This window comes from Ovis aries, chromosome 15, assembly GCF_016772045.2.
Source record: "Ovis aries strain OAR_USU_Benz2616 breed Rambouillet chromosome 15, ARS-UI_Ramb_v3.0, whole genome shotgun sequence".
NCBI classification, from domain to species: domain Eukaryota; kingdom Metazoa; phylum Chordata; class Mammalia; order Artiodactyla; family Bovidae; genus Ovis; species Ovis aries.
In genome coordinates this window covers 80,197,350-80,225,157 of record NC_056068.1, presented here as the reverse complement: position 1 = coordinate 80,225,157, position 27,808 = coordinate 80,197,350, and the positions used below count along the sequence as shown (strand labels likewise).

The following is a 27,808-nucleotide window of genomic DNA, read 5'->3' as shown; positions in this document are numbered from 1 at the left end:
AGATTGCCTCATGGCTCAGAGTATGAACTGATGTATTGTTAGTCTGACTCATCTTTCTTTGTAGTAATAACTCTCAACAGAAAAAATCTGTTAACTCAATGTCCTGGGGAAACAGCTCAATGTGGATGGAATTCGTGTTCCTGGCCTATCCCTCCCAGTCAGAGCTGGACGTCTTGTCCTTCCTTGGGATCAGCCTGGTTTATACACGGGTCATCACCGGGAATGTCCTCATCATGGTGGCCATCCAGACCGAAGCCTGCCTCCACACGCCCATATACTATCTCCTGGGCAGCCTCTCGGGAGTAGAAATTGGCTACACTGCTGTGGTGGTGCCCACCTCCTTGCCAACATCCTACGGTCGGAGAAGACCACCACCCTGCTGGGCTGTGCCACTCAGATGGGCTTCTTCGTGGGAAGGGGCAGAGCCGCCTGCTTCCTCTTGGCTTCCATGTCTATGATTGCCGCCAGGTGGCATTAGAAAGAATCTGCCGGCCAATGGAGGGGACACAAGAGAGAAGAGTTCCATCCCTCAGTTGGGAAGATCCCCTGAAGTAGGGAATGGCAACCCACTCCAGTATTCTTGCCTGGAAAATTCCATAGACAGAGGAGCCTGGCAGTCCATGGGGCTGCAAAGGGTCAGACTCGATTGACCATGTGACTACCCTGTGCCTCTTCCATGCCTTTTGAAAGAAAAGTGTCTCAGTTCAGTTCAGTTCAGTCGTTCAGTTGTGTCCGACTCTTTGCAACCCCATGAATCGCAGCACGCCAGGCTGCCGTGTGAATCACCAACTCCTGGAGTTCACTCAGACTCACACCCATCAAGTCCGAGATGCCATCCAGCCATCTCATCCTGGGTCATCCCCTTCTTCTCCTGCCCCTAATCTCTCCCAGCATCAGAGACTTTTCCAATGAGTCAACTCTTCGCATGAGGTGTTCAAAGTACTGGAGCTTCAGCTCTAGCATCATTCTTTCCAAAGAAATCCCAGGGTTGATCTCCTTCAGAATGGACTGCTTGGATCTCCTTGCAGTCCAAGGGACCCTCAAGAGTCTTCTCCAACACCACAGTTCAAATACATCAATTCTTCAGTACTCAGCTTTCTTCACAGTCCAACTCTCACATCCATACATGACCACTGGAAAACCATAGCCTTGACTAGATGGACCCTTAGGTGGCAAAGTAATGTCTCTGCTTTTGAATATACTATCTAGGTTGGTCATAACTTTTCTTCCAAGGAGTAAGCGTCTTTTAATTTCATGGCTGCAGTCACCATCTGCAGTGATTTTGGACCCCAAAAAAATAAAGTCTGACACTGTCTCTACTGTTTCCCCATCTATTTCCCATGAAGTGATGGGACCAGATGCCATGATCTTCGTTTTCTGAATGTTGAGCTTTAAGCCAATTTTTTCACTCTCCTCTTTCACTTTCATCAAGAGGCTCTTTAGTTCCTCTTCACTTTCTGCCATAAGGGTGGTGTCATCTGCATATCTAAAGGTGACTGATATTTCTCCCGGCAATCTTGATTCCAGCTTGTGTTTCTTCCACTCCAGCGTTTCTCATGATGGACTCTGCATAGAAGTTAAATAAGCAGGGTGACAATATACAGCCTTGACGTACTCCTTTTCCTATTTGGAACCAGTCTGTTGTTCCATGTCCAGTTTTAACTGTTGCTTCCTGACCTGCATACAGATTTCTCAAGAGGCAGGTCAGGTGGTCTGTATTCCCATCTCTCTCAGAATTTTCCACTGTTTATTGTGATCCACACAGTCAAAGGCTTTGGCATAGTCGATAAAGCAGAAATAGATGTTTTTCTGGAACTCTCTTGCTTTTTCCATGATCCAGCAGATGTTGGCAATTTGATCTCTGGTTCCTCTGCCTTTTCTAAAGCCAGCTGGAACATCAGGGAGTTCACGGTTCAAGTATTGCTGAGGCCTGGCTTGGAGAATTTTGAGCATTACTTTACTAGCATGTGAGATGAGTGCAATTGTGTGGTAGTTTGAGCATTTTTTGGCATTGCCTTTCTTTGGAATTGGAATGAAAACTGACCTTTTCCAGTCCTGTGGCCACTGCTGAGTTTTCCAAATTTGATGGCATATTGAGTGCAGCACTTTCACAGCATCATCTTTCAGGATTTGAAACAGCTCAACTGGAATTCCATCACATCCACTAGCTTTGTTTGTAGTGATGCTTTCTAAGGGCCACTTGACTTCACATTCCAAGATGTCTGGCTCTAGATTAGTGATCACATCATCATGATTATATGGGTCATAAAGATCTTTTTTGTACAGTTCTTCCGTGTATTCTTGCCACCTCTTCTTAATACCTTCTGCTTCTGTTAGGTCCAGACCATTTCTGTCCTTTATCGAGCCCATCTTTGTATGAAATGTTCCCTTGGTATCTCTAGTTTTCTTGAAGAGATCTCTTGTTTTCCTCTATTTCTCTGCATTGATTGCTGAAGAAGGCTTTCTTATCTCTTCTTGCTCTCCTTTGGAACTCTGCATTCAGATGCTTATATCTTTCCTTTTCTCTTTTGTTTTTCGCCTCTCTTCTTTTCACAGCTATTTGTAAGGCCTCCCCAGACAGCCATTTTGCTTTTTTGCATGTCTTTTCCATGGGGATGTTCTTAATCCCTGTCTCCTGTACAATGTCACGAACCTCATTCCATAGTTCATCAGGCACTCTATCTATCAGATCTAGACCCTTAAATCCAACTGGGAATGGATGCTAGTTATGAGATTCAGGATTTTGAGTCTGGGTTATAATTTTTGTCACTGACTGTCTTATGACACATGTTTTATTATGTCTCAGGTGCCTTTGAAAAGAATGTGTATCCTGTAGCTGCTGAGTGCAGGCAATTGAATAAAGTGAGTTAATAGTGTGGTTCTAATCTCTATCGTTATATATCTTCGTCTACTTGTGCTATCCATTCCTATCAGAGGTAGGTAAAATTTGCAACTATGATTGTCAATTGTCAGTCTCTCCCTTTAGTTCTGGCAATTTTTGTCTTGTTCTAGTTCTTTTATTTCCCTTTTTTTCTGAAGCTCTGTTATTCAATGTATATATATTCAGCATGATTATATCTTGTTGATGGCTTAACCATCTTATCATTAAGCATTGTTCATTTCTATTGCTGGTAATATCCCTGGTCCAGAAATCTACATCTAATCTTAATTTGTCCACACTATCTTTTTTATGATTAACATTTTCATGGTACATATTGTTCTTCCTTTTGACTTCTACCTGTACTTCCTCATATATAAGGTATGGCTCTTCTCAAGAGCATATAGTTTATACTTTTTCTTCTTAATCCTGACTGGACAATCTAGAGTCCCGTATTTCCATGTGTATTTTATTCATCTGTTCTCTGATTTTTAGTTTCTCCTTATCAGCCTCTTTTTGCATTTGTAAACATTTTTGCCAACAGCTTTTTAGATATGTCTTTTGTTTCATATTTTGTAGTTGCATTCTTATCATGGCCTGCCAAGAATTGTTATAATGCTTTTGAAGTAAATGTGTAAGAAACTTTGAACAGTTTAATCCCATTTTATGCCCCCATATTTGTGCTCTTATTGTAGCATCTTACTTATAAATTCCATCATACATTTTCATTTTGTTTTAAACAGTCAACATTTTTAAAGGTATTCTAACAGTAGTTTTCTACATTTTTATTTTAATTTTAAGAATATTTTCACTGAACATAGAATTCGGAGAAGGGCAGGGGTTACCACCTAAAGGTACATTTTTTTCTCTTTATCTTTGATTCCCAGCCGCATAAAAATACAATGAATCTAAAGTTCAGGTAGGACTGGGGGATGGGGGGAAAGTAAGGAATTCATCATGTTAAAATAAGATAAAATGGAGACTACACTTGAAAATCCCCTGAGCAGACAAAATCAGTTAAGCCACGTAAGCAAAACATAATCTAGCTTATTTCATGAATATAAGTGAAACTCTACTTAGATATTCCTTCTGTCTCTGATAATCATAAACAAAATTGAAGTCATCTTCCTAAAGTGGTATAACACTTTTTATCTAAGTCCTCTTTCATCTGGAAATTCCCATTGTAATAACTAATCATTGTATAAGTTAAACAACTTCTCCATTCTCACTTTATAAGCCATCTTGTATTAATAACAACATGCCTCTGAGCTTCAAATCACTTTCAGTCTGAAGTCTCCCTTTCTGCTTAGAATTTCTTGCTCGATAAAATATTCATATCAGGTAAAGTTCTCTAAATTTTCTTTTGACAACTGTATTTAAAACACACCTAAAATGTAAAATAAGTTCACCCTCTTCCAAATCCCCCAAACCCTCATCTGATTATAGCATTAACTCAGGTCCAAAAATCTTATCTAAATATCATTAGTTCAAAAGTCTCAAATCTCATCATCCAAACTATCTAAATAAAGGTCTAGATGAGACTTAGAGTACAAACATGCTAGGATAAAATTCTCCCCCTTCTCCAGACCTAGAACTAGAAAACAAGGTATCTGTTCCCAACACACACAGTGGGACAGGCATAACATAACAGTTACAAACATTTCCATTCAAAATGAGAGAGACTGGAAGGAAAAAATGGATTTCTTGGTTCCAACCAATTCTGAAATCAAACAAGGCAGATTCCACTAGTTTTCATGGCCCAGGAATAATCCTCTGTGGCTCACAACTCCAAGCTCTGGGCCTGCGGAATCCCTCCCTGTGGCCCAAGGTCTCACTGCTGTCTCCAGAGTCACCCTTCCTTTCTCATGAAGGGTAGCACATGTTTCCCAGGTGGCTCAGCGGCAAAGAATATGACTTAAAATGGAGGAGACACGGGTTCCATCCCTGGGTGGGGAAGAACCCCTGGAGGAGGAGATGACAGCCCACTCCAGTACTCTTGCCTGGAAAATCCCGTGGACAGAGGAGCCTGGTGGGCTGCAGTCCCTGGGGTCACAAGGCAGACGTGACTGAGTGTCACACACAGCACGTGTCTGCAGTTGGACAGTTTTCTCAGACTGTTCCCTACTTGCAGAACTTAGGGCATATAATCTCCTTTTCTTTCTTTTCTTTCATTTTAAGCTACATTTAATGATTCTATTTGACTGGCTGGTTAGTTTTTTTGGTTTAAGCAAAAAGTATTAACTATTGTTATATGTTCTGTGATTTCCAAAATTGCTGGTATGGATAGAAAGGTACGTATGTGAAGCTCCTGGGGACAATTTCTGGTCCCAGCATTTCACTGCTGCTGCCAGAATCAGAAATCCGCAAAACCCAGAAGATGCTGGCTATAAAATCTTGCCTCTAAACTATGATCCATACCAGCCATGTTGATGACTTGCATATTGCTTTGCTCCTCTCATTTTCCCCTTTTTTAATTGTGGTAAGACCACATGAGGTATATCCTTTTAACAAATCTTAAAGTACATAATACAGTTTTGTCAACTACAGCCATCATGTAAATCAGTTCTTTAGAACTCATTCTTCCCGTGTAACTGAAATCTATACCGATTGAATGGCAATTCCCATTTCTCCCTGTACCCAGCCCCCCAGAAGCCATGATTCCACTCTCTGTTGCTATGGATCTGACTATTTTAGATACTTCAGATAAGTGAAATGCAGTATTTACTCTTCTGTAACTTGCTTTTTTTACTTAGCATAGTATCCTCAAAGTTCATCAATGTTGTCACATATAATAAGATTTCACTTAAAGATTCACCCTTAAAGATTGATCGATATTCCGTTATATGTATATAGCACGTTTTTTGTATCCACTCATTCCCCAATGGACACTTAGGTCATTTCCATATCTAGGCTGTTGTGAATAATCTTGTAACAAACATGGGATTATGGATATCTTATCAAGGAGGCCCCCTAAAAAATAAATTTGTAAAGATCATTTATACTGTATATTAATTAGATATATGACTTAATTAGATACTATAGTTGGCAAGTATATAATCTAAACTTTTTTAAGTTGATTTCTTTAGAATTTTTCTTTATGTTTTAAAAATACTCTTGTTGCACTTTTTAAAACTTTATTGTGGTAAGAACAGTTAACATAAGATCTATCCTCTCAACAAATTTTAAGTAAACAATACATACTAATTACCTTCTAAATCATGCATAAATATCCAAGTAAATTAACAAAGAACAATAAGAAAGTGCACGTTTTCAAAAACACGATTTTGGATGACTAACTGAATCAAATCCTCTATATTACCGTATGTTCATCTAAACTCATAAGAAAATAAAAAAAATCCTAACTGCTCAATATTAGGGATTCATTTAATAAATTGTGGGACATCAATACTAGTCATACTAAGTTGTCACAAAAAACGTGACTGTGAACACTGTATTTGAAAATACAACCTGCTTTTTGATGGAAGTACTACATGCTGTCATTGCAAGAGTGTAAAATATGTTTGCAGGAATGAGGTCATCTGAACAAATAAACATGTCTGGGTGAGAAAAAAAGGAAAACCATCTGAGTACAGTCTCTGTATGCATGTAACTATCCTCCAGTTTTAAGAACCAGCACAGAGCTATTCAATTCATGACTGCCATGAATATAAAAGCAAGCTGTCTTTCCTCGAATGGATTTGTGGGTGTTTGGGACTTTATGGACAAGTTTGATGTGCTTATCTGGGCTTCAGAAAAGGCCACGCCGCCTACTGTGGTTTCTGCCCTAAGACTCTTTCCCTTCTCTTTTCCCGGCGGGCCTGTCTGCTCAGATCACCACGTACCTAGAGCCTAAGAGAGCCCTTCCAGAGCTCAGGTAGCCTCTGCACCTCTCACACGCCACATCACTCTCAGGCTCAATCCCCAGCATCCTCGCCCTGGTTTGCTTTTTGTCTGTAGCACTCACCCCTTCTGACACATTACTTCATGTTCTTTTTTTAAATTTATTTATTTTTAATTAGAGGATAATTTCTTTTACAATGTTGGGCTGGCTTCTGCCATGCATCAGCATGATGATTCATGTGGCTCTGGGTATACACGTGTCCCTTCCCGCCTGAGCCTCCCTCCCATCTCCCACCGCATCTCAGCCCTCTGGTTCGTCCCAAAGCACCGGCGTGTGCTGTATGGCGTCTGTACGTCCCTGCCGCATACTCTGAATTCCCACTGGCTAGCTGCTGCACTCACGGTAATGTGTGTGTCTCAGGGCCCCTTCTCAGCTCGTCCCTCCCTCTCCTTCCCCACTGTGCCCACTGGTCTGTTCTCCATGTCTGCGTCTCCACTGCCGTCCTGCATAGAGGAGCATCAATACCGTCTGTTTAGATTCCCTCACATGCTCTTATCCTTACTTTCTGCTCATTGCCTTTCCTCCCCCCTCCAAGAACACAGCCTCTATGAGGGCAAAATTCTCATCTATTTTGCACACTGATATATCCCAAATGTTGGAAATAGAACCTGGCTCATAGTAAGAATTCAATAAATATTTGTTTCATAGTAAATAAAGATACATTATTAATAATGGGTATAAGACAGGGAGGGCTTCCCTGGAGGTTCAAGTTCCCTGGTGGCTCAGACAGTAAAGAATCCACTTGCAATGCAGGAGACCCAGGTTCGATCCCTCAGGAAGATCTTCTGGAGAAGTGAATAGCTACCCACTCCAGGATTCTTGCCTGGAGAATTTCATGGACAGAGGAACCTGGCAGGCTGCAGTCCGTGGGGTAGCAAAGAGTCGGACACAACTGAGCAACTGCTTTTCACATCAGACAGGGATGTGGAACTTGATTGAAAATTAAAGGCAACAGTGAGGATAAAGTATATGTTTTTAATTCCATGAGGTTGGACGGAGGTGGGAAAGGAGAAACAAATTTGTAAATGAGTAGGTTAAGTGGTGGGAATATACAGGGAACTCTACTCCACGCTCTGGAGTAACGTAAACCGGAAGAAAATTCGAGGAAGAGGGGGTATGTATGTCCATGTGGCTGATCCACTTTGCTGTACAGCAGAAACTGACACAACATTATAAAGCAACTATACTCCAATTGAAAAAGAGGCGGAAATATGGCTATAATTACCCAAAAAATAGATACAGATATACAAACATCTTGAAAGATTAGAAAAGTATCATCATAGGGAAAACTTGATCAAGAAATAGAAATAAGTAAGATAAGAAAAAATGAAGCCAGCAATCAAAAGGAATCATTATGGGAAAATGTTTCATAATTTTGCTTATCAAGAAAAAAAACACAGTTCATAGAATTTTAGAGCTGGAGAATTCCTTGGAGTCTGTTTAACCTGACACCTCAGATCACAGGTATGGAAACCTGCCCACATAAGAGCTCCACTGTTTGCCTGAGGTCAACGGCTTTATGGCAGGTCCGTAATTAGATTCCAGGTCTCCAGATGCCTCGGCGAGGGCTGAATTAGTGCATTATACATGTTCCGTGAGCTCAAGCTGAAAGGAATGTCTTCAGCAAGGCTCACCGGGATATTGTCTGGAATACAACGTGAGTAAGTTCCCTGCTGGGTATAGAAAAAGAATGACAACACCGTCTGGAATTCCCGGATAATGGCTGTCGATGGCGACCGCACAGAGGAGCTGCCCATGAGTCTTGCTTAGTTGACCAACTCAGGAATTTTTTCTCAAATATTTTCTCTGGCTGGCTTCAGTTAAGGGGAACCACAGGGGACATTCCTCTTCCGTGGGGACTCATTAACTTTAAGCAGGTGTCACAGAGGACATCAAGTAACCTGACTGAATCAGGCTAGACTGGACCCTGCATTAAGGAGGAGCTGCAGGTCTTCCCACTCAGGACTTGGGATGATTCCATAGGATCATCCTTCCAAGGGACGTTCCTCTTATCCTGCTTTGTCCTTGCCGCAAATCTCTGAGAGGTGTCTCTTATGAATATCAGCATGCAAAGGATACTCTTCTCCATTCTCACCTAGACATTATGGAGGGATCACACAATGTCCACCTGTCCTCCCTAAGAGACGCTGCGCAGCATGAGGTTCATGGATCCTCATTCCAAGTCATGCTTTAAGAAGAGGACAAATAGGGTCGATGACTTCCCTGGAAGAGCTCCTCTATCCTCCATGCCAAGAACTTTTAACATCTCGGCAAGAAAAGTCAACCTGATGGATTGAAGCAAATTTCAAAGCGGTAAGGGAGCATCTCAAGAGACAATTTCTTTTATTTGATTTTGACTCTATTTCTAAAAATAGTAATAAAACACAAGTATCTATAGTGCTTTGCAATTGGGGAAGAATATCCATATACATAAAATTGTGCAAAACGAATAAGTTACCAGAGTAGGTTCTACTATGCACTTTTACAGATACAAAAAGGGTTGAATTACCTCACATCCTATCCCTAAGAACTGTGATGCTAGGGTAAAACTTGGATCTTTCGTCTCTCCTTTTAATATACTGTCCATAGGACTTTTTTCAATGGTATGGCATGGACCTCACTTTTTTTTAAGTAGAATTAAATCACAAATTCTTATTGGTGCTATGTGAATATACATATATATATATATATATATTCTGTGATAAAACAGATTTGGAAAATGCTTGAGGTAAAATGAAACTGTTTGCTTTACAACAGGGCCTCCCATAACTTCACTGTAACTCTTGAGAAAAATGCTTCCCAAGTTGACCATGAACATTTTCATTTCTGAGGTGTCAAGAAGAAGTCTATTCTAAGAAACACAGTTTAGGAACTAGTTCCTCAGAGGATGTTTACATTCTTTCCCATGTCATGTTCTGTTATATGGCTGAAGCTAGCGATTATGTCTTATAATTTTCTTATGCATCTCCACATAGCTAGAGCCCAGGACTTGAGCTCTTTACATGCCCCATACATGCTGGTCTGCTTGATTTCTATACTGATCAGTCACAGTGGCCTCAGAGCTGAGGTGACGAGGCTTTGGGGGAAGCCCAGAGAAGTACCTGTCATTAGAGTTGGGGAAAGAAGAGAGTGAAGGAAAGCTTTACAGGAGAAATGGCACCTGAACACAGCTCTGAAGGAGAAGGTGCAGCTAGGGAGCGGGAGAGGAGTGTCCAAGGTGGAAGGAGCAGATAATGCCAAACCCCCAGAGCAAGAGGGGCCGTGGGAAGGAACTGAAGGTGGTCCAGTAGAGCTGGGGCGCAAAGCACAAGGTGGAGGGTGGGAAACACACCTCCTGGAAGTCGGGCAGGTCTTTCCAGGTGGCGCAGTGGGAAACAATCCGCCTGCCAAGCCAGAGACCCGGGTTCAATCCCTGGGCCAGGATCTCCCCCAGAGAAGGAAATGGCAACCCACTCCAGTATTCCTGCCTGGGATCCCATGGACAGAGGAGCCTGGCGGCCACAGTCCATGGGGTCAGAGTCAGACAAGATGGAGCGAATAAAGAACAGCAACAAAGTCAGGCAGAGCGCATGATTCACCTTACTGCTAACTCACCTTACTGCTGACTCACCTTACCGCTGACTCACCTTACTGCTGACTCACCTTACTGCTGGTTCACCTTACTGCTAAGTCTGTTAACTTACTGTGAGAGCTAATTCTCACAACCACTCTATAGGGTAACCGTATATACCCTGTGTAGCTAAAAATCTGAGATTCGTGGAGATTCGGTAACTTTGTCCAATTCTGAAACTATGAAACGGCAGATCCAGAACCCACACTCTTGTTGAGAGATCAAATGTCTCTTAATTATCGTGGTCTTGGTAATCATTTATACATATATCAAATCATCATATATTCAATTACATTTGTCAGTGTTTCCTCAATAAAACTGGTGGTGGGAGGGACTGAAAAAAGGTACAATCAACTTGAGAATGGCTTCGTGGTCATCATTAGGGGAAATTGTTTGGAACAGGAGAAGTTTTAAAGAGCTTTCAGAGTGTTCTACGAAAGATGCTGCTCCGCTTAGCTGTGTGCATAGCAGCAGAGTGTGGGCCTGTCTCCCAGCAGCTCTGCCAGACCCATCCTGGGTCCTTTCTGCTGGGTATTTGCACTCTCTTAGCTTTCATATCACCTTTGTTGTACATAAAACGTGAAATACACTCAAGGCCTATATATACACTTTACACTCTGGTAACTAATCACCTAGAAAATAGATTCAGCCCCCACATATGCTTAACACTAGCGTTATGCCTCTGAACAAGGCTTAATCTCAGCAGACCGTGAGTTTTGCATGAAGGATATACGTGGGACCAGGTACCTCTTAAGTTCCCTTATAGTTATCAGACACAGAGATCCAACTTTAAATACACTTTATAAATGAGCACACATCTGACCTGCGGGCTTTGCTATGGTTTCCTGGCTCACTGATGTTTCCACAAGTGTTTAGGTTTTATATGCACAGCGTTTACGGATTAGCAGGAAGCATATATTACACCGTGAAATACTGCTTCATCAGTCATTAGGAATAACTGCTAACTAGATGAGCTTCAAACATTATCAAACTTATTCAATAAGCACATCAATGGCTTAATTGCTGTGCTTCCCACTAGCCACTAATCAAGTGAATCCATCCCACCCAAACCTTCCTTTTTGCAAGCAGCAGACAAATATACACAAAATGACCTTTGGACTAGGAAAGGCCCGTCTACGTGGGGCTAAAGAAGTTGCGACGTAAGTGGGCTATAGAAGTGCCATTGGATATGGGCTTTGAAAGAAGTTTAAAGGACATGAGATTTAACTATAATTTAACTATAAACTATTTTACAATACAAAATAATTCAATCTAGTTCAAATCAAATTTATTGTGATGAGACACTCTGATGAACAAGACAGACACTCTTGTCTTTGTGGAGCTTAAATATAGCCCTGATTGAAATGTTTACCAAAATGGCATTGCCAGGAGTGGCGTGTTCCCCAGGAAGGAATGTGGGCATCCGGAAAGAGAGTGAATTCTGCGAGCAGCAATGGTACAGGCCTGGGAGACACTCTGAATGGTTTCTGAAAGCGTAGTAGAAGACAGAATACTAAATGCCGCCTCATGGATTGGCATGGACTGTCATGTAATCAAGAGATAAAGTTTTGAACGCCTCCTGAAACGCCTCATGAAATACGATAGGATGATAACGACTTAGAACACAGAACTGAGTTGCTATTTGCACAGCACTCTTTTGGACGTGAAAAAATAGAGAGCTAGCACAAGGACAATGTCTGTTAAGAACTTTTTTAGACGCAGTCAGCCTCTCATACACTGTGTGTATGCATGCTAAATTGCTCCAGCTGTGTCCAACTCTTTGTGATGCTATGGACTCTAATCTGCCAGGCTCCTCTGTCTGTGGGATTCTCCAGGCAAGAATACTGGAGTGGATTGCAGTGCCCTCCTCCAGGGGATCTTCTTGACTGCAGGACTGAACCCGTGTCTCTTAGATCTCCTGCACTGGCAGGCAGGTTCTTTGCCGTTGGCACCAGCTCTCATACATTAGCCAGATGAAAACGATGACATGGTCAGATTTTTCATTTGTGTCAGTGGAGAGATGACTTCATGGTCAGTGGCCAAAAGAGATGAATTTGAATGACAAAATCCATTACTCAGAGTTGAAAACTTGAGTTGAAAACGTGAGGAAAATGTTCACAAAGATTGTGCCACACATCTCAAATGGTACACTTAATAGCAATTATAATATTTATTCTTATATTTCTTAAACAATTGAAGAAAAATGTATGTTTCTACTATACAACAATATCAGCTTCACCAACTCCTGTTTTGCTCAAACTCTATATAGCAAATTGGGGTCACCTAACTTACTCTATTTTATTTTGCTGTACCTCAAATGATTTGCTATTAAGAAAATGAGCAAATGTATGCTCCAAGTGTGAACATATGTCACAACTGATGAGGTAAGAGAAAATGTGCATTCTTTTAAAATAACCCTCAGTGGCACTCCAAAAACAGTTTGAAAGAAACACCATTAAAGTAAGTGCAAATCCTTTGAAAGTGGCCATTGAAAGGGAAAATGCTTGATTCATAAGTACAAACTTTGATATTTTTTTTATATTGTATAGACTCACTGTGAATATATGTGGCAGTTTTTTCCATGAAATTGCCCTGACATAACTTGTCCTAGCAGACATCAAGCTCCAACACTATATGTCTTGCTTTATCCATACATTAAGTATGTTTTGCACCAAATCTTGACAGTTCCCATCCAAGTTAAAAGCTGCTTATTTGATTTTCATGTCTTAATAGGGGCTTCCCTGGTGCTTCAGCTGGTAAAGAATCCACCTGCAATGTGGGAGACCTGGGTTTGATCTCCTGGGTTGGGAAGATCTGCTGGAGAAGGGATAGGCTACCCACTCCAGTATTCTTGGGCTTCCCTGGTGGCTTAGCTGGTAAAGAATCTGCCTCCAGTGCGGGAGACCTGGATTTGATCCCTGGGTTGGGAAGATCTGCAGAAGGGAAAGGCTACCCACTCCAGTATTCTGGCCTGGAGAATATACAGTCCATGGGGTCACAAAGAGTCGGACAGGACTGAGCAACATTACTTTCAGGAGGTGCTGGTGGTAAAGAACCCACCTGCCAATGTCAGAGCCATGAGAGACATGGGTTTGATCCCTGGTTTGGGAAGATCCCCTGGAGTAGGAAATGGCAGCCCACGTCACTATTCTTGCCATGGAAAATTCCCTGGACAGAGGAGCCTGTTGAACTACAGTCCATGGGGTCGCAAAGAGTTGAATACGACTGAGCAACTGAAAACACACACACACACACACACACACACACACACACACAAGTCTCATTAAGATAGATTCGTTTTTAAATGTTTTCCTGAGTTAAGATCTATCTAATTTGCTTTTGGCGATATGTAATCACATTATTTTACTGAAATCTCTCTTCCATTTTATTCTTCTTCCTTTTCTCTTTTACTCTTCTTTTTATTTTCAATGTTTAGTAGAGGAACTCAAGACCTGGGAAAACACAGCTCTAGAGGAACCTCACTGTCCACTGGGGAAAAGATAAGAACTGAAGGGTAACTAGCCAAGGGAAACTCACCATCGTGAGAAAAGAGAAAGGCATCAGTGACGTTCGCTCGACACTCATCATGTCCCAGCCACACTGTATATCTGAAACATTCAGTCTTCATAATTTTCCCACATTCACATCTCCAATCACGCATTAGAGAGTCAAGGCTCATCAAGTAATGTGATCAATGTGAAAATTAAATTAGTCAATCAGGGCAGTTTTCACAGTCAGATCTAATTTTTTAAATATTTATTTGTTTGGCTGTGCTGGGTCTTAGTTGCAGCATATGGGATCTAGTTCTTTGAGCAGGGATTGAACTCAAGCCCCTTGCTTGGAGTCTTAGCTACTGGACCATCAGACAAGTCCCTGTACTCAGATCTGACTACAAAAATTCATACAATCAACACTCTAACATTCTTCCTTCTCAACATTATGTTAAAATACCAAAAGATAAAGGAAATTTTTAAAATTTATTAAATGATTGCAAAACTGGGTACATTTACTGTCAAATCTGTAAATATAGAAAGCATAAACTAAAATCCCACCAACCTGGTAATACTCATTGTTAATATTTTAAGATATATTCTTTTTTATGAATATAAATCACTATCTCTTAAATGGAATCCTGATTTAACACTTTTTTATGATCTGTTTTTTCATGGGTCTCCTGATCGCATAAAGCATTTTTCCGCAACATCATTTTCAAATGATTGCATTTTTCCATAGCATGGCTAGACCCCAATAAATTTAAGCATTTTCTCATTAATGATATTTAGGTTGGTACAATTTTCACTATTATGTCAGAAACCGTGATGAATATTCCTGTCAACAATTTTGTGCACATACACATGGTTAATTTATAAAAATAAATTCCTTAACACATTATTGCTGAATCAAAGTGAATGCATTTCTTCAAGTCTTTTATGGCATACTACCAGATTGCACTCCACACAGCTTTATAGCACTGTTATACTTCCAGTAACTAGAGCTTCCCAAATAGCTCGGATGGTAAAGAATCTGCCTGCAATGCAGGAGACCCAGGTTCAGTCCCTGGGTCAGGAAGAGCCCCTGGAGAAGAGAAGGGCTACCCACTCCAGTATTCTAAGTCGGACATAATTAAGGGACTTTCACTTTCAGCAATGTTTGGGACTATATCCCTCTTTGCAACTTTCACAACACTAGATATTATCATTTTTCCAAAACAATCAGTTTCTAAGCAGAAAATAATATCCAATTTTATTTACGTTTATATTTGTTTGAATGATAGTGAAATTGAATGTTTATATGTCTTTGAAGTTTTCTTTTTTGAATTGCTTGTTCTTCTGATGAACTTTTTTCTGGGAGGTAAATTTTGATTTTCTATTCAGTTTGCTGACTGTATTTTTGACACACAACTTTTAAATGTTTCTTCTGTCCAAGTGCCAATATTTTTTTGTGCTCTGCTCATTTGGTTGTGAGTCACTTGGTTGTGCTCTGAGATCTGAAAAATCTTTATCTACAGTATCTTCTAGCTTTCTTCCACTGTTTAAAATTTGAATCTTAATTCAATAAAATTACATCATTACAAAAATGAATCCAAGTGGCCAAAGTAGGTCTGGGTGAAACCCAGCTGAGTTTTAAACATACAGTTCCGTGTGGTTGTAGGAATGCTCAAACATGTCAGAGAATAAGCCGCAGGTCTCTTGTGTTCAGTGTATCACGGGCTTCATATAGTACCTGTACAGAGGGAAGGAGGCGCATTGGTTAATCTGACATGTCAGTTAAGCTTAGTTAGGAGATTCCTTATTATATTACATTTGGAACCAGCCACCGTGATGAATGTCTTATTCATCTCAGTTTTTCAATTTGTTCTGTTGTGTCTTAAATTAAACAATCAAATAGTCTACATCCTTTTTCTATCTTCTTTCACAGGCTACATCCTAAAACACAATGCTAAATAAAAGTGATGCTAGCCTTTTAATGTCACTATATGTAAACTTGGTTGAATTTTTTCCTCATGTAAGTGTGAGATACTCTTTAATAAGACATAAACCTCTCTTAAACTTATTTCCAGAAGCAGAATACTTTTCTCAGCTTATATTAAGCTATTTTTATCTTACATGCTTGCTCACATTTTCCTTTGTTTCCTTTGCCTCTCTGCACTATATTTACTTTTAAAATCAGATTGTTTGGAGTGGATATGCTGTGTGTTTATTCTACTGAAGATTATTATTCAAAAAGTTATGTTTGAATAGGTATTCCTCTAATTAGTCATATCTACATGAAATAGCTCTTGAATTCTTGCTTCCATTGATTGAAAAAATTAGTATACTTACACTTCTCCCATCCTTCACTACCAGTTTCCCAATTGTGCACTTTGTGGTTTTAAATATGCAGAGCTATTCTAACTTTTTGCATTTTATATTATGCATTCTTTCAATAATTATCTTTAGATTTTTTTGCTCTTAACAGTATTTGCATTAACCATTTAGTGTTAACTACATATCTTATTCTTTGATTTTTCAAACCAAGTTTTTACATTGCAACTCCCTCAATCTTGAATTTGGTTAATTACCCAGTTCAGTCAGTTCAGTCGCTCATTCATGTCCGACTCTTTGCAACCCCATGGACTTGCATGGACTAGTTTCTCCAATTTAACTCTGAATTTGGCAACAAGGAGTTCATGATCTGAGCCACAGTCAGCCTCCTATCTTGTTTTTGCTGACTGTATAGAGTTTATCCATCTATAGCTTCAAAGAATATAATCAACCTGGTTTCATTGTTGACCATCTGGTGATGTTCATGTGTAGAGTCTTCTCTTGTGTTGTTGGAAGAGGGTGTTTGTGATGACCAGTGCATTCTCTTGGCAAAACTCTGTTAGCCTTTGACCTGCTTCATTCTGTACTCCAAGGCCAATCTGCCTGTTACTCCAGGGATCTCTTGACCTCCTACTTTTGCATTCCTGTCCCCTATAATGAAAAGGATATCTTTTGGGGTATTAGTTCTAGAAGGTCTTGTAGGTCTTCATAGAACCGTTCAACTTCAGCTTCTTCAGCATTACTGGTTGGGGCATAGACTTGGATTACTGTGATACTGAGTGGTTTGCCTTGGAAACGAACAGAGATCATTCTGTCGTTTTGAGATTGCATCCAAGTACTGCATTTTGGACTCTTTTGCTGACTATGATGGGTACTTCCTTTCTTTTAAGGGATTCCTGCCCACAGTAGTAGATACAATGTTCATCTGAGTTAAATTCACCCATTCCAGTCCATTTTAGTTGACTGATTCCTAAAATGTCGACGTTCACTCTTGCCATCTCCTGTTTCAGTTCAGTTCAATTCAGTCGCTCAGTCATGTCTGACTCTTTGCAACCCCATGAACCACAGAACACCATCCATCACCAACACTCCTGTCCATCACCAACTCCTGGAGTTTACCCAAACTCACGTCCATTGAGTTGACAATGCCATCCAACAACCTCATCCTCTGTCATCCCCTTCTCCTCCTACCTTCAATCTTTCCCAGCAACAGGGTCCTTTCCAATGAGCCATCTCTTCACATCCAGTGGCCAAAGTATTGGAGTTTCAGCCTCAACATCAGTCCTTCCAAAAGAACACCCAGGGCTGATCTCCTTTAGGATGGACTGGTTGGATCTCCTTGCAGTCCAAGGGACTCTCAAGAGTTTTCTCCAACACCACAGTTCAAAAGCATCAATTCTTCGGCACTCAGCTTTCTTTATAGTCCAACTCTAACATCCATACATGACCACTGGAAAAACCATAGCCTTGACTAGACGGATCTTTGTTAACAAAGTAATGTCTCTACTTTTCGATATACTGTCTAGGTTGGTCATAACTTTCCTTCCAAGGAGCAAGCGTCTTTTAATTTCATCACAGCAGTCACCATCTGCAGTGATTTTGGAGCCCCCAAAAATAAAGGCTATCACTGTTTCCAATGTTTCCCCATTTATTTTGCCATGAAGTGATGGGACCAGATGCCATAATCTTAGATTTCTGAATGTTAAGCTTTAAACCAACTTTTTCACTCTCTTCTTTCACTTTCATCAAGAAGCTTTTTAGTTCTTCTTCACTTTCTCCCATAAGGGTAGTGTGATCTGCATATCTGAGGTTATTGATATTCCTCCCGGCAATCTTGATTCCAGCTTGTGCTTCTTCCAGCCCAGTGTTTCTCATGATGTACTCTTCATATAAGTTAAATAAGGAGGGTGATGATATATAGCCTTGACGTACTCTTTTTCCTATTTGGAACCAGTCTGTTGTTCCATGTCCAGTTCTAACTGTTGCTTCCTGACCTGCATACAGGTTTCTCAGGAGGCAGGTCAGGTGGTCTGGTTATTCCTATCTCTTTCAGACTTTTCCACAGTTTATTGTGATCCATACACTCAAAGGCTTTGGTATAGTCAATAAAACAGAAATAGATATTTTTATGGAACTCTCTTGCTTTTTCAATGATCCAGTGGATGTTAGCAATTTGATCTCTGGTTCCTCTGCCTGGATCACTTCCAATTTGCCTTGATTAATGGACCTAACATTCCAGGTTCCTATGCAATATTGCTTTTTACAGCATCAAATTTTACTTCCATCACCACTCACGTCCACAACTGGGTGTTGTTTTTGCTTTAACTCCATCTCTTCATTCTTTCTGGAGGTATTTCTCCACTGATCTCCAGTAGCATATTGGGCACCTACCAACCTGAGGAGTTTATCTTTCAGTGTCCTATCTTTTCACCTTTTCATACAGTTCATGGGGTTCTCAAGGCAAGAATACTTAAATGGTTTGCCATTCCCTTCTCCAGTGGGCCACATTTTGTCAGAACTCTCCACCATGACCCATCTGTCTTGGGTGGCCCTACACGGCATGGCTCATAGTTTCATTAAGTTAGACAAGGCTGTGGTCCATGTGATCAGTTTGGTTAGTTTTCTGTGATTGTGGTTTCCATTCTGTCTTCCCTCTGATAAAGAAGGATAAGAGGCTGATGGAAGCTTCATGATGGGAGAGACTGATTGAGGGGGAAACTGGGTCTTGTTCCGATGGGTGGGGCCATGTTCAGTAAATCTTTAATCCATTTTCTGTTGATGGGCGGGGCTGTGTTCCCTCCCTATTACTTGACCTGAGGCCAAACTTCGGTGGAGGTAATGAAGATAATGGCATCTCCTTCAAAAGGGCCCATGTACGCACTGCTACACTCAATGCCCCCAACCCTGCAGCAGGCCACCGCCGACCCACCGCTGCCTCCGCCAGAGACTCCTGGACACTCACAGGCCGGTCTGGGTCAGTCTCTTGTGGGGTCACTGCTCCTTTCTCCTGGGTACTTGTGCACACGAGGTTCTGTGTGTGCCCTCCCAGAGTCTGTTTCTGGCAGTCTGTAAGTTCTGGCAGCTCTACGGTGGGGTTACTGGTGACCTCCTCCAAGAGGGCCTGTGCCACACCCAGGTCTGCTGCACCCAGAGCCCCGCCCCTGCAGCAGCCCACTGCTGACCCGGCCCTCCGCGGGAGACACGGAAACACAGGTCTGGCTCCGTCTCTGTGGCATCTCTGGGTCCTGGTGCACACAATGTTTGTCTCTGGCCAGTATGGGGTTTGGTTTTAAATGCAATTTCACCCCTCCTACCGTCCTGCTGGAGCTTCTCCTTTGGCTGTGGAGTATCGTTTTTTGGCAGGATCCAACATTCTCCTGTCGATGGTCGTTCAGCAGTGAGTTCTAATCTTGGAGTTCTGGCAGGAGATGATGAGCACACGTCCTTCTATTCCGCTGTCTTGGAGTAATATCAATCACACAGCAACCCAGATTGTTTGTTGAGGAATTATTTCAATTGTATTTAAATTGAATGGCATGCAAGGGTCAACTTAAAAAATATTCACAACATAACAGTTGAGAGTTATGTTTTATTTGGTGGGAATTTTTAGGACTTCAAGACAGCATCTCAAGTGACCCTGAGAACTACTCCAAGGAGGCGAGGGGAGGAGCCAGGTCATATAGAAGTTTTACAGCAAAGGGCAGGTAGCCTGAATGTCAAAAATTAAAGGTTGTTATTAATTAAAGAAAACCAGGTAATCCAAGCTAAGGAATTTAGCTCCTGTCTATGTAGGGGGAAATGCAAGAGTCTGGGTTCACTGAAATCATTCCTTTGACATGCACCTCAGCTATCTGGGACCAGTTTCCTGTGTTTTCACATCCTGAGCTTCCTTTCCTCGAGGCTCACCTTAGGGAGTGACCATAGGTCTGCTGGCTGCTAGAAGGCAGATAGTCTCCTTCCTGTGACCTTCAGGGCTCACCAGCTCACACTGGAGGGCCGGAAACGCTGATGACGGTGACATCCTTATTTACTGATAACACAGGAAATATTCCATTTCTCACAAGCACGTCTCATTTTATCGCGCTTCACTTTACTGTGCTTCACAGATATTTCATTGTTTGACAAGTTGAAGGTTTGCCCTGCATCGAGCCAGTCTATTGATGCCATTTGCCAATAGATCTGCTCACTTGTTCTTTCTCTGTCACATTTTGGTAATTTCTTGCAATATTTCAAACATTGTCATTATTGTTCTACTTTTTATGGTGATTTGTTTTCTGTGATCTTTGTATTATTCTTGCAAAAAGATTATGACTGGCAGAAGCTCAAATGATCGTTAGCACTTTTTAGCAATAAACCACTTTTTAATTAAGGTCTCTATATTTTTATAGTCAATGGGGTCACTAAGAGTTGGACACAACTGAGTGACTAAGACGTTCACTTTCACTTTCATATTTTTAGACATAATGCTATTACTGCACATTTAATAGACTATAGTATGGTGTAAACATAACTTTTAAATGCACTGGGAAACCAAAAAATAATTGTGACTTGCTTTATCGTGATAATTGCTTTATTTCTATGGTCTTGAACTGAACTCACAGTACCTCCAAGGTATGCCCATGTTTCCTAAGCCCTGGTAAATTTGAGAAAGTCTTTCTGTTGCTTTTGAACATAAAGCTGTAAAGCCTGGGTATAGCATTCTTTCACAAAAATTGTTTTTCTTTAAACTCTGTAGACATTGCTCTATTGTCTCTTGGGGTTTTATATTGAAAATAAAAGTGTAGCCCACTCTAATATAAAAGTGCTTAGTTGACAGGTATTTTCCCCTCCCTCATAAAACTTACTCACCTGATGGTTTTAATGCCTATTTGAATTCTGCTATTGCATCTTTAGTTTTCTTATTTTCTCTTCTTACCTCAGGCAGCTCCACTTCCTTATTACCTGATTCCCTTTACATGTTCCTTTCATCTGAATTTGTCCAATTTTAAAAGTTTAGGTTCATGGTCGAAAAATTTTTTTAAATATTCAAATGAAAGGAAATACACAACGAGTATATATCAGAAAGGGTTGTAATAAAAGATGTTTGCCTAGTTTCACATAGAGTCAAAATTGGATGAAAAGCAAAAAACTCATGAATAAATTATAGTGTAGCCATAAAAAAATGGGATACTATAACACAGTGGAAATAACAAAGTCTTGCTACACAAAACAGCAAGACTAACTTTGCAGACATAATGTTGAAGCCAGGTACAATAAAGCACACACTTTATTATTACATATGTAAACTGAAGCACAGTTTCACTAATCTTCAATGATAAGGCCAAAAGAGTGGTTATATTTGTGAAGCATAAAGACTGAGAGACGATATAAAGAATGTTTGTAGGTTACTAGAATTTTTCTATTTCTTAATCTGGATAGAGTTTATGCTGGTACATTTACTGTGTAAAAAACAGATCAAACTGTACATTTAGAATGTGTGAAGTTCTCTCTGTGTATGCTATAATTCAAAAAGAATGTTTACCAAAAATGTAAACAATACATTGATTTACCTGATTTTGAAAATACCTACAATTATTAATAGAGTCAGTCCTCCCTATCCACATGGTCTGTACCCATCAGTTCAGTTCAGTTCAGTTCAGTCACTCAGTCATGTCCGACTCTTTGTGATCCCATGGACTGCAGCTCACCAGGCTTCCCTGTTCATCACCAACTCACTCTCAGAGCCGACTCAATGTCCATCGAGTCGGTGATGCCATCCAACCATCTCATCCTCTGTCATTCCCTTCTCCTCCTGTTTTCAATCTTTCCCAGCAACAGGGTCTTTTCAAATGAGTCCGTTCTTTGCATCAGGTGGACAAAGTTTTGGAGTTTCAGCTTCAGCATCAGTCCTTCCAATGAATATTCAGGACTGATCTCCTTTAGAATGGACTGGTTGGATCTCCTTGCAGTCCAAGGGACTCTCAAGAGTCTTCTCCAACACCACAGTTTAAAAGCATCAATTCTTCGGCACTCAGCTTTCTTTATAATCTAGCTCTCACATCCATACATGACTACTGGAAAAACCATAGCCTTGACCAGACAGATATTTGCCGGCAAAGTGATGTCTCTGCTTTTAAATATGCTATCTAGATTGGTCATAACTTTTCTTCCAGGGAGCAAGCGTCTTTTAATTTCATGGCTGCAATCACTATCTCCAGTGATTTTGGAGCCCAAAATAATAAAGTCTGTCACAGTTTCCACTGTTTCCCCTTCTATTTGCCATGAAGTGATGGGACCAGATGCCATGATCTTAGTTTTCTGAATGCTGAGTTTTAAGCCAACTTTTTCATTCTCCTTTTTCACTTTCATCAGGAGCCTCTTTAGTTCTTCTTCGCTTTCTGCCATAAAGATGGTGTCATCTCCATATCTGAGGTTATTGCTATTTCTCCCAGCAATCTTGATTCCAGTTTGTGCTTCATTCAGCCCAGCGTTTCTCATGGTGAAGAATTGATGCTTTTGAACTGTGGTGTTGGAGAAGACTCTTGAGAGTCCCTTGGACTGCAAGGAGATCCAACCAGGCCATCCTTGATGATCTGAAGGAGATCAGCCCTGGGTGTTCTTTGGAAGGAATGATGCTAAAGCTGAAACTCCGGTACTTTGGCCACTTCATGCGAAGAGTTGACTCATTGGAAAAGACTTTGATGCTGGGAGGGATTGGGGGCAGGAGGAGAAGGGGATGACAGAGGATGAGATGGCTGGATGGCATCACTGACTCAATGGACGTGAGTCTGAATGAACTCCAGGAGTTAGTGATGGACAGGGAGGCCAGTGATTCATGGGGTCGCAAAGAGTCGGACACAACTGAGTGACTGAACTGAACTAAACTCTGCATATAAGTTAAATAAGCAGGATGACAATATACAGCTGCGATGTACTTCTTTCCTGATTTGCAATCAGTCTGTTGTTTCATGTCCAGTTCTAACCGCTGCTTCTTGACCTGCACACAAATTTCTCGGGAGGCAGGTCAGGTGGTCCGGTAGTCCCATTTCGTTAAGGATTTTCCACAGTTTGCTGCCATGCACACAGTTGAAGGCTCTGGCGCACTCAGAGAAGCAGAAGTAGGCATCTTTGTGGCACCCCCTGGCTTTTACAATGATCCAGCAGATGCTGGATCTGCACCCATGGGTTTGACCAATCAACGATAGAGAATTTTTTTGATTTCCAGAAAATTACCCAAAGCAAAACCTGAATTTGCAGGGCACCAGCAACTATTTACAAAGCATTTGCATTGTATTAGGTATTATAAGTAATCAGAAGGAAATGGCAACCCACTCCAGTGTTCTTGCCTGGAGAATCCCAGGGACAGAGGAGACTGGTAGGCTGCTGTCTCTGGGGTCGCACAGAGTCAGACATGACTGAAGTGACTTAGCAGCAGCAGAGAGGATATAAAGTATATGGGAGGATGTGTGTAGCTTATAGGCAAACACTATCCTGTTTTATGAAAGGAACTTAAGCTTTCCTGGACTTTGGCATCAATCTCCCACAGATAACAAAGTACAACTGTACGCAACTCGAACTAAATGCAAGCAAAGAATTAGCCCTTGTCAACTGGATTTTAAGTAACAGAGTTGAAAAAGAAAAGAAGACATCTCTGTCATCAGAAACTTCTGCAGATTAGAATCTATCCCATTCATGAAGATTGCCAAGGGAGAATGTACCATGCTCTCTATTGTGAATTCATTTCCAAACACTGAGATTGGAAACTGGATACTAAATAGGCAATTCCAAATCAAAAGCAAAATTTTAAGTCCTTGATTCTACTCACACAATTGAATAATTCAGGAAAGGCAGTCTCAGCATCTTTGGTGCTCTTCCGCAGGAGACATGTGTGCGAGTAGCCCTGTCCTCAACCAGTCTGGCCCCACGGAGTTTGTGTTTCGGGTCTTCACCACCGTCCCAGAACTCCAGGTCCTCCTCTTCGTCCTCTTCCTCATCCTCTACTTGGTGATCCTTTGCGGCAACACGGCCATCATCTGGGTGGTGTGCACACACAGCTCACTCCACACCCCCATGTACTTCTTCCTGAGCAATCTGTCCTTGGAAATCTGCTACACCACCGTGGTGGTACCCTTGATGCTTTCCAACATTTTTGGGGCCCAGAAGCCCATCCCACTGGCTGGCTGTGGGGCCCAAATGTTCTTCTTCGTCACCCTGGGCAGCACTGACTGCTTCCTCTTGGCGGTCATGGCCTATGACCGCTACGTGGCCATCCGCCACCCGCTGCATTACACGCTCATCATGACCCGGAAGCTCTGCGTCCAGATGGTGGGCTGTGCCGTGGGCCTGGCCTCCCTCCTCTCCCTACAGCTCACCATCCTAATCTTCACCCTGCCCTTCTGCGGGCACCGACGTGAAATCAACCACTTCCTGTGTGACGTGCCCCCGGTCCTGCGGCTGGCCTGCGCGGACATCCGCGTGCACCAGGCCGTGCTCTATGCCGTGGGCAGCCTCGTGCTGACTGTGCCCTTCCTCCTCATCTCCGTCTCCTACGCGCTCATCGGCTCGGCCATCCTGCGCATCCGCTCTGCGGCGGGCCGCCGCCGGGCCTTCTCCACCTGCTCCTCCCACCTCGCCGTGGTCCTGCTGCAGTACGGCTGCTGCAGCCTGGTCTACCTGCGCCCGCGGTCCAGCACCTCGGAGGACGAGGACCGCCAAATCGCCCTGATCTACACTTTCGTCACCCCCTTACTCAACCCCCTGATTTACACTCTGCGCAACAAGGATGTCAAAGGCGCTCTGAAGAATGCCTTCGTCAGTAAAGCAGCCTCAGACAACACTTGAAGGCTTAGAGGGCTGGGGTGGGAGTTTGTCAATTGCCATCATGACAAAGAGAGCACTTTCATGCTTTCCCACCCTGTGCCATTGATTTGACGTTTTGCCCTATTTGGCCCAGGTCCACAACCTGTACTCATAATAGCAGAGTCCAAGACGGAAGGCTTCCTCTTTCTGCCTGATAATGCGGAATGGGGCCCTTGCTTGCAGTGCACTGCTTGCTCGTGGCTCTTCAAAAGTGGCAGTGGGGGGCTGGTCTGATAATGAGATTGCACATGTGGCATCACCCTCCAATTAAAAATTAATTTAAAAAAATAAATTGGTATAACCTTTTGTAACTGAAAATTAGGTCCCTGCCTCCAGTGCTGAGTGAGTAATAAGGGCAACCTGGCTATGTTCCAGTGTCTCCTAGTTTATGGTCTATGGGAACTTAAATAGAATTTGTATCCTACTGTGTGTGAACATCTTATAAAACTTTATTATGTTGAATTGGTTCACAGTGCTTTTCATGTCTACTATATCCTTTTACTGAAATGGCAACCCACTCCAGTATACTTCCCTGGAGAATTCCTTGGACAGAGAGGGCTGGCAGGCTACAGTCCAAGGGGTCACAAAGAGTCAGACGAAACTGACCAACTAAACATCAACAATACCCTTCTACTTTTCTGTGTATCCATTTTATTAATTTTTGATTGTTTGATATTGAAACTCCAACTAAAAATCTTAATTTATCTTCTTTAAAAGATAATTGTAATATATAGTGGAACTAAATGTAAATTTGTTCTGTATTTTCCAAGTCTCCTGTAAATGTACTATCAATACTTTCATAATTTAAAAAAAAAAAAAAAAAGAAAGAAAGAGTAATGAGGTCAAGGTTGTAAGGACAAAGAAAGAGAAATTTAGTAATTTGCTGGCAAACGAAGAGGGTAGCAGACTAGCATCTTGAAAACTGCCCTCCTGCTCTCTGAAAGAGGGTAGGTCAATTTAAAGAGAATTATGAGGGTCGGTCGGGATGGTAGGACTATGTGACCAAGGCTCCACTGAGCAGGTGCCACTATTTTTGACTTTCCCACGATTCATGGCCATTGTGGTTGTCTGCCTTTGATCAAGATGTTCCAACAGTTTTTCCGCCAACCACTTTGTCCTAAGCACCTGTGACTCAAGATAAGAACAACTAGCGAAACAGGAAAGAAGCTATCAGCATAGTTAGCAGGAAAAAGCAGCATGTGTACATTATCAGATTTAACACGAGTTAAAAGAGAAGGTTAGTTATTAGATTTTTAACTCTGTCGTCAGCTACACCTTCTGAATGCTGTGTGACCAAGTACACCAAAGGCCTAGAAAACTTTCTATTCTTTGATTCAATAATTCTTATTCTAAAAGTACAACCTCAGATAACTGAGTCAAACAAAAATGAAAATACAAAACTGTTTCTTAATTTATTTTTAAAAAGCTATTAAAATGTAATTTCAAATATTGGATACAAAAATAGAGTGTACTTTGAATTACACTTAATATTTCATAATAAAGGCACATATAAGTGATAAAAAGCAAGGTACAAATCTTTTTTTACAATAGGAACCCAATCTTTTAAAAATGCATATGCATAATGATGAATAGAAATACACCAAACAGTTAACAGTTGTTATATGTGATTTGTAGAATTATGGATAATGTTTTTCTTCTATACCCATTTAGGCATTTTTCATGATTTTTAATATAAGATTCTGTTACTTTTATAATTGGGAAAATAGTCATTTATAAGAGGAATCTGAGGCTCTTATAAACTTATTTGACAAGTAAACTTTCCATCATCACAGTGATGATGTTTTCGTGTTCTTCCTAAATTTTTAATGTTTTTCCTAGATTAACACTTTTTGCTTTGGTTACATCCTCTCTTCAAAACTAGAGTTAATACTTTAAAATGTTTTATATAATTTCACATAGTGATAAGAACTAAACACGTGTTACTTATTCCAGGAACAGCTATAGATTTAACAATATTAAAAATGCCTTTGCTTTCAACTAAACATTGAAGAAGACAAAGAAAGCTCTCTGGTGGGCAGGTTGCTTATGAACAAACCCAGGTCAAGTCACATCAGAACATAATGAATCAATTAAATGTATATACTGAACTTGGCATTGCTGAGAATGCGAACAAAAGTTTGCAGCTGCATTTTCTTGCCTCCTTTCATTTGTACTCACTGTCACAAATTATAGAGAAGACTAAACTGGAATTCCCAAGGAAGAGGCTACCCTGGTGGCTCAGTGGTAAAGAATCCACATGTCAATGCAGGGGACACAAGAGACGAGTGTTTGATCCCTGAGCCAGGAAGATCCCCTGGAGGAGGAAATGGCAACCCACTCCAGTATCCTTGCCTGGAGAATCCCATGAACAGAGGAGCCTGGTGGGCTGCAGTCCATGGGGTTGTGAAAGAGTCAGACACGACTGAGCGCTGCGAAAAGGGAAGAGTGTTGAAGCGTTACCCTGTTGGGAAGAAGGCTCTGAAGTGCTGATCAGTCCTTTCCACTGAATTACGGAGTTCCCCCGGTTGCCCTCCTGAGTATATTTTAGCTGAATGTCATGAGCTCCTTCTTCTTATTAATAAATTATTTCCTTAAAATAAGAGTCTTTGCATGAAGATACCAGATTCTGGAATTAGAACACTGAGTGGAATATCAGTGCATCGTCAGTCATATCATGGGACTGACTTGTCAATCAATGATGTTTCTTTGAGAAAATGATGGTGCCCCTCCCCCACACACCCCGCCCCCATCCCCCAGCCCCTGGTAACAAGGTAGAC

The 27,808-nt window shown here is 41.4% G+C and overlaps 1 protein-coding gene across 1 annotated transcript; it reads left to right on the top strand.

The window, feature by feature from the left end:
• Positions 1-125: 125 nt before the first annotated feature.
• Positions 126-25,099, top strand: LOC101103423 (olfactory receptor 10Q1-like). Its single transcript, XM_042233583.1, is given in 3 exon segments — positions 126-330; positions 333-413; positions 24,382-25,099. Coding segments are annotated over 3 exon segments (918 nt in total). The 3' UTR covers positions 25,014-25,099.
• The last annotated feature ends 2,709 nt before the right edge of the window (positions 25,100-27,808 follow it).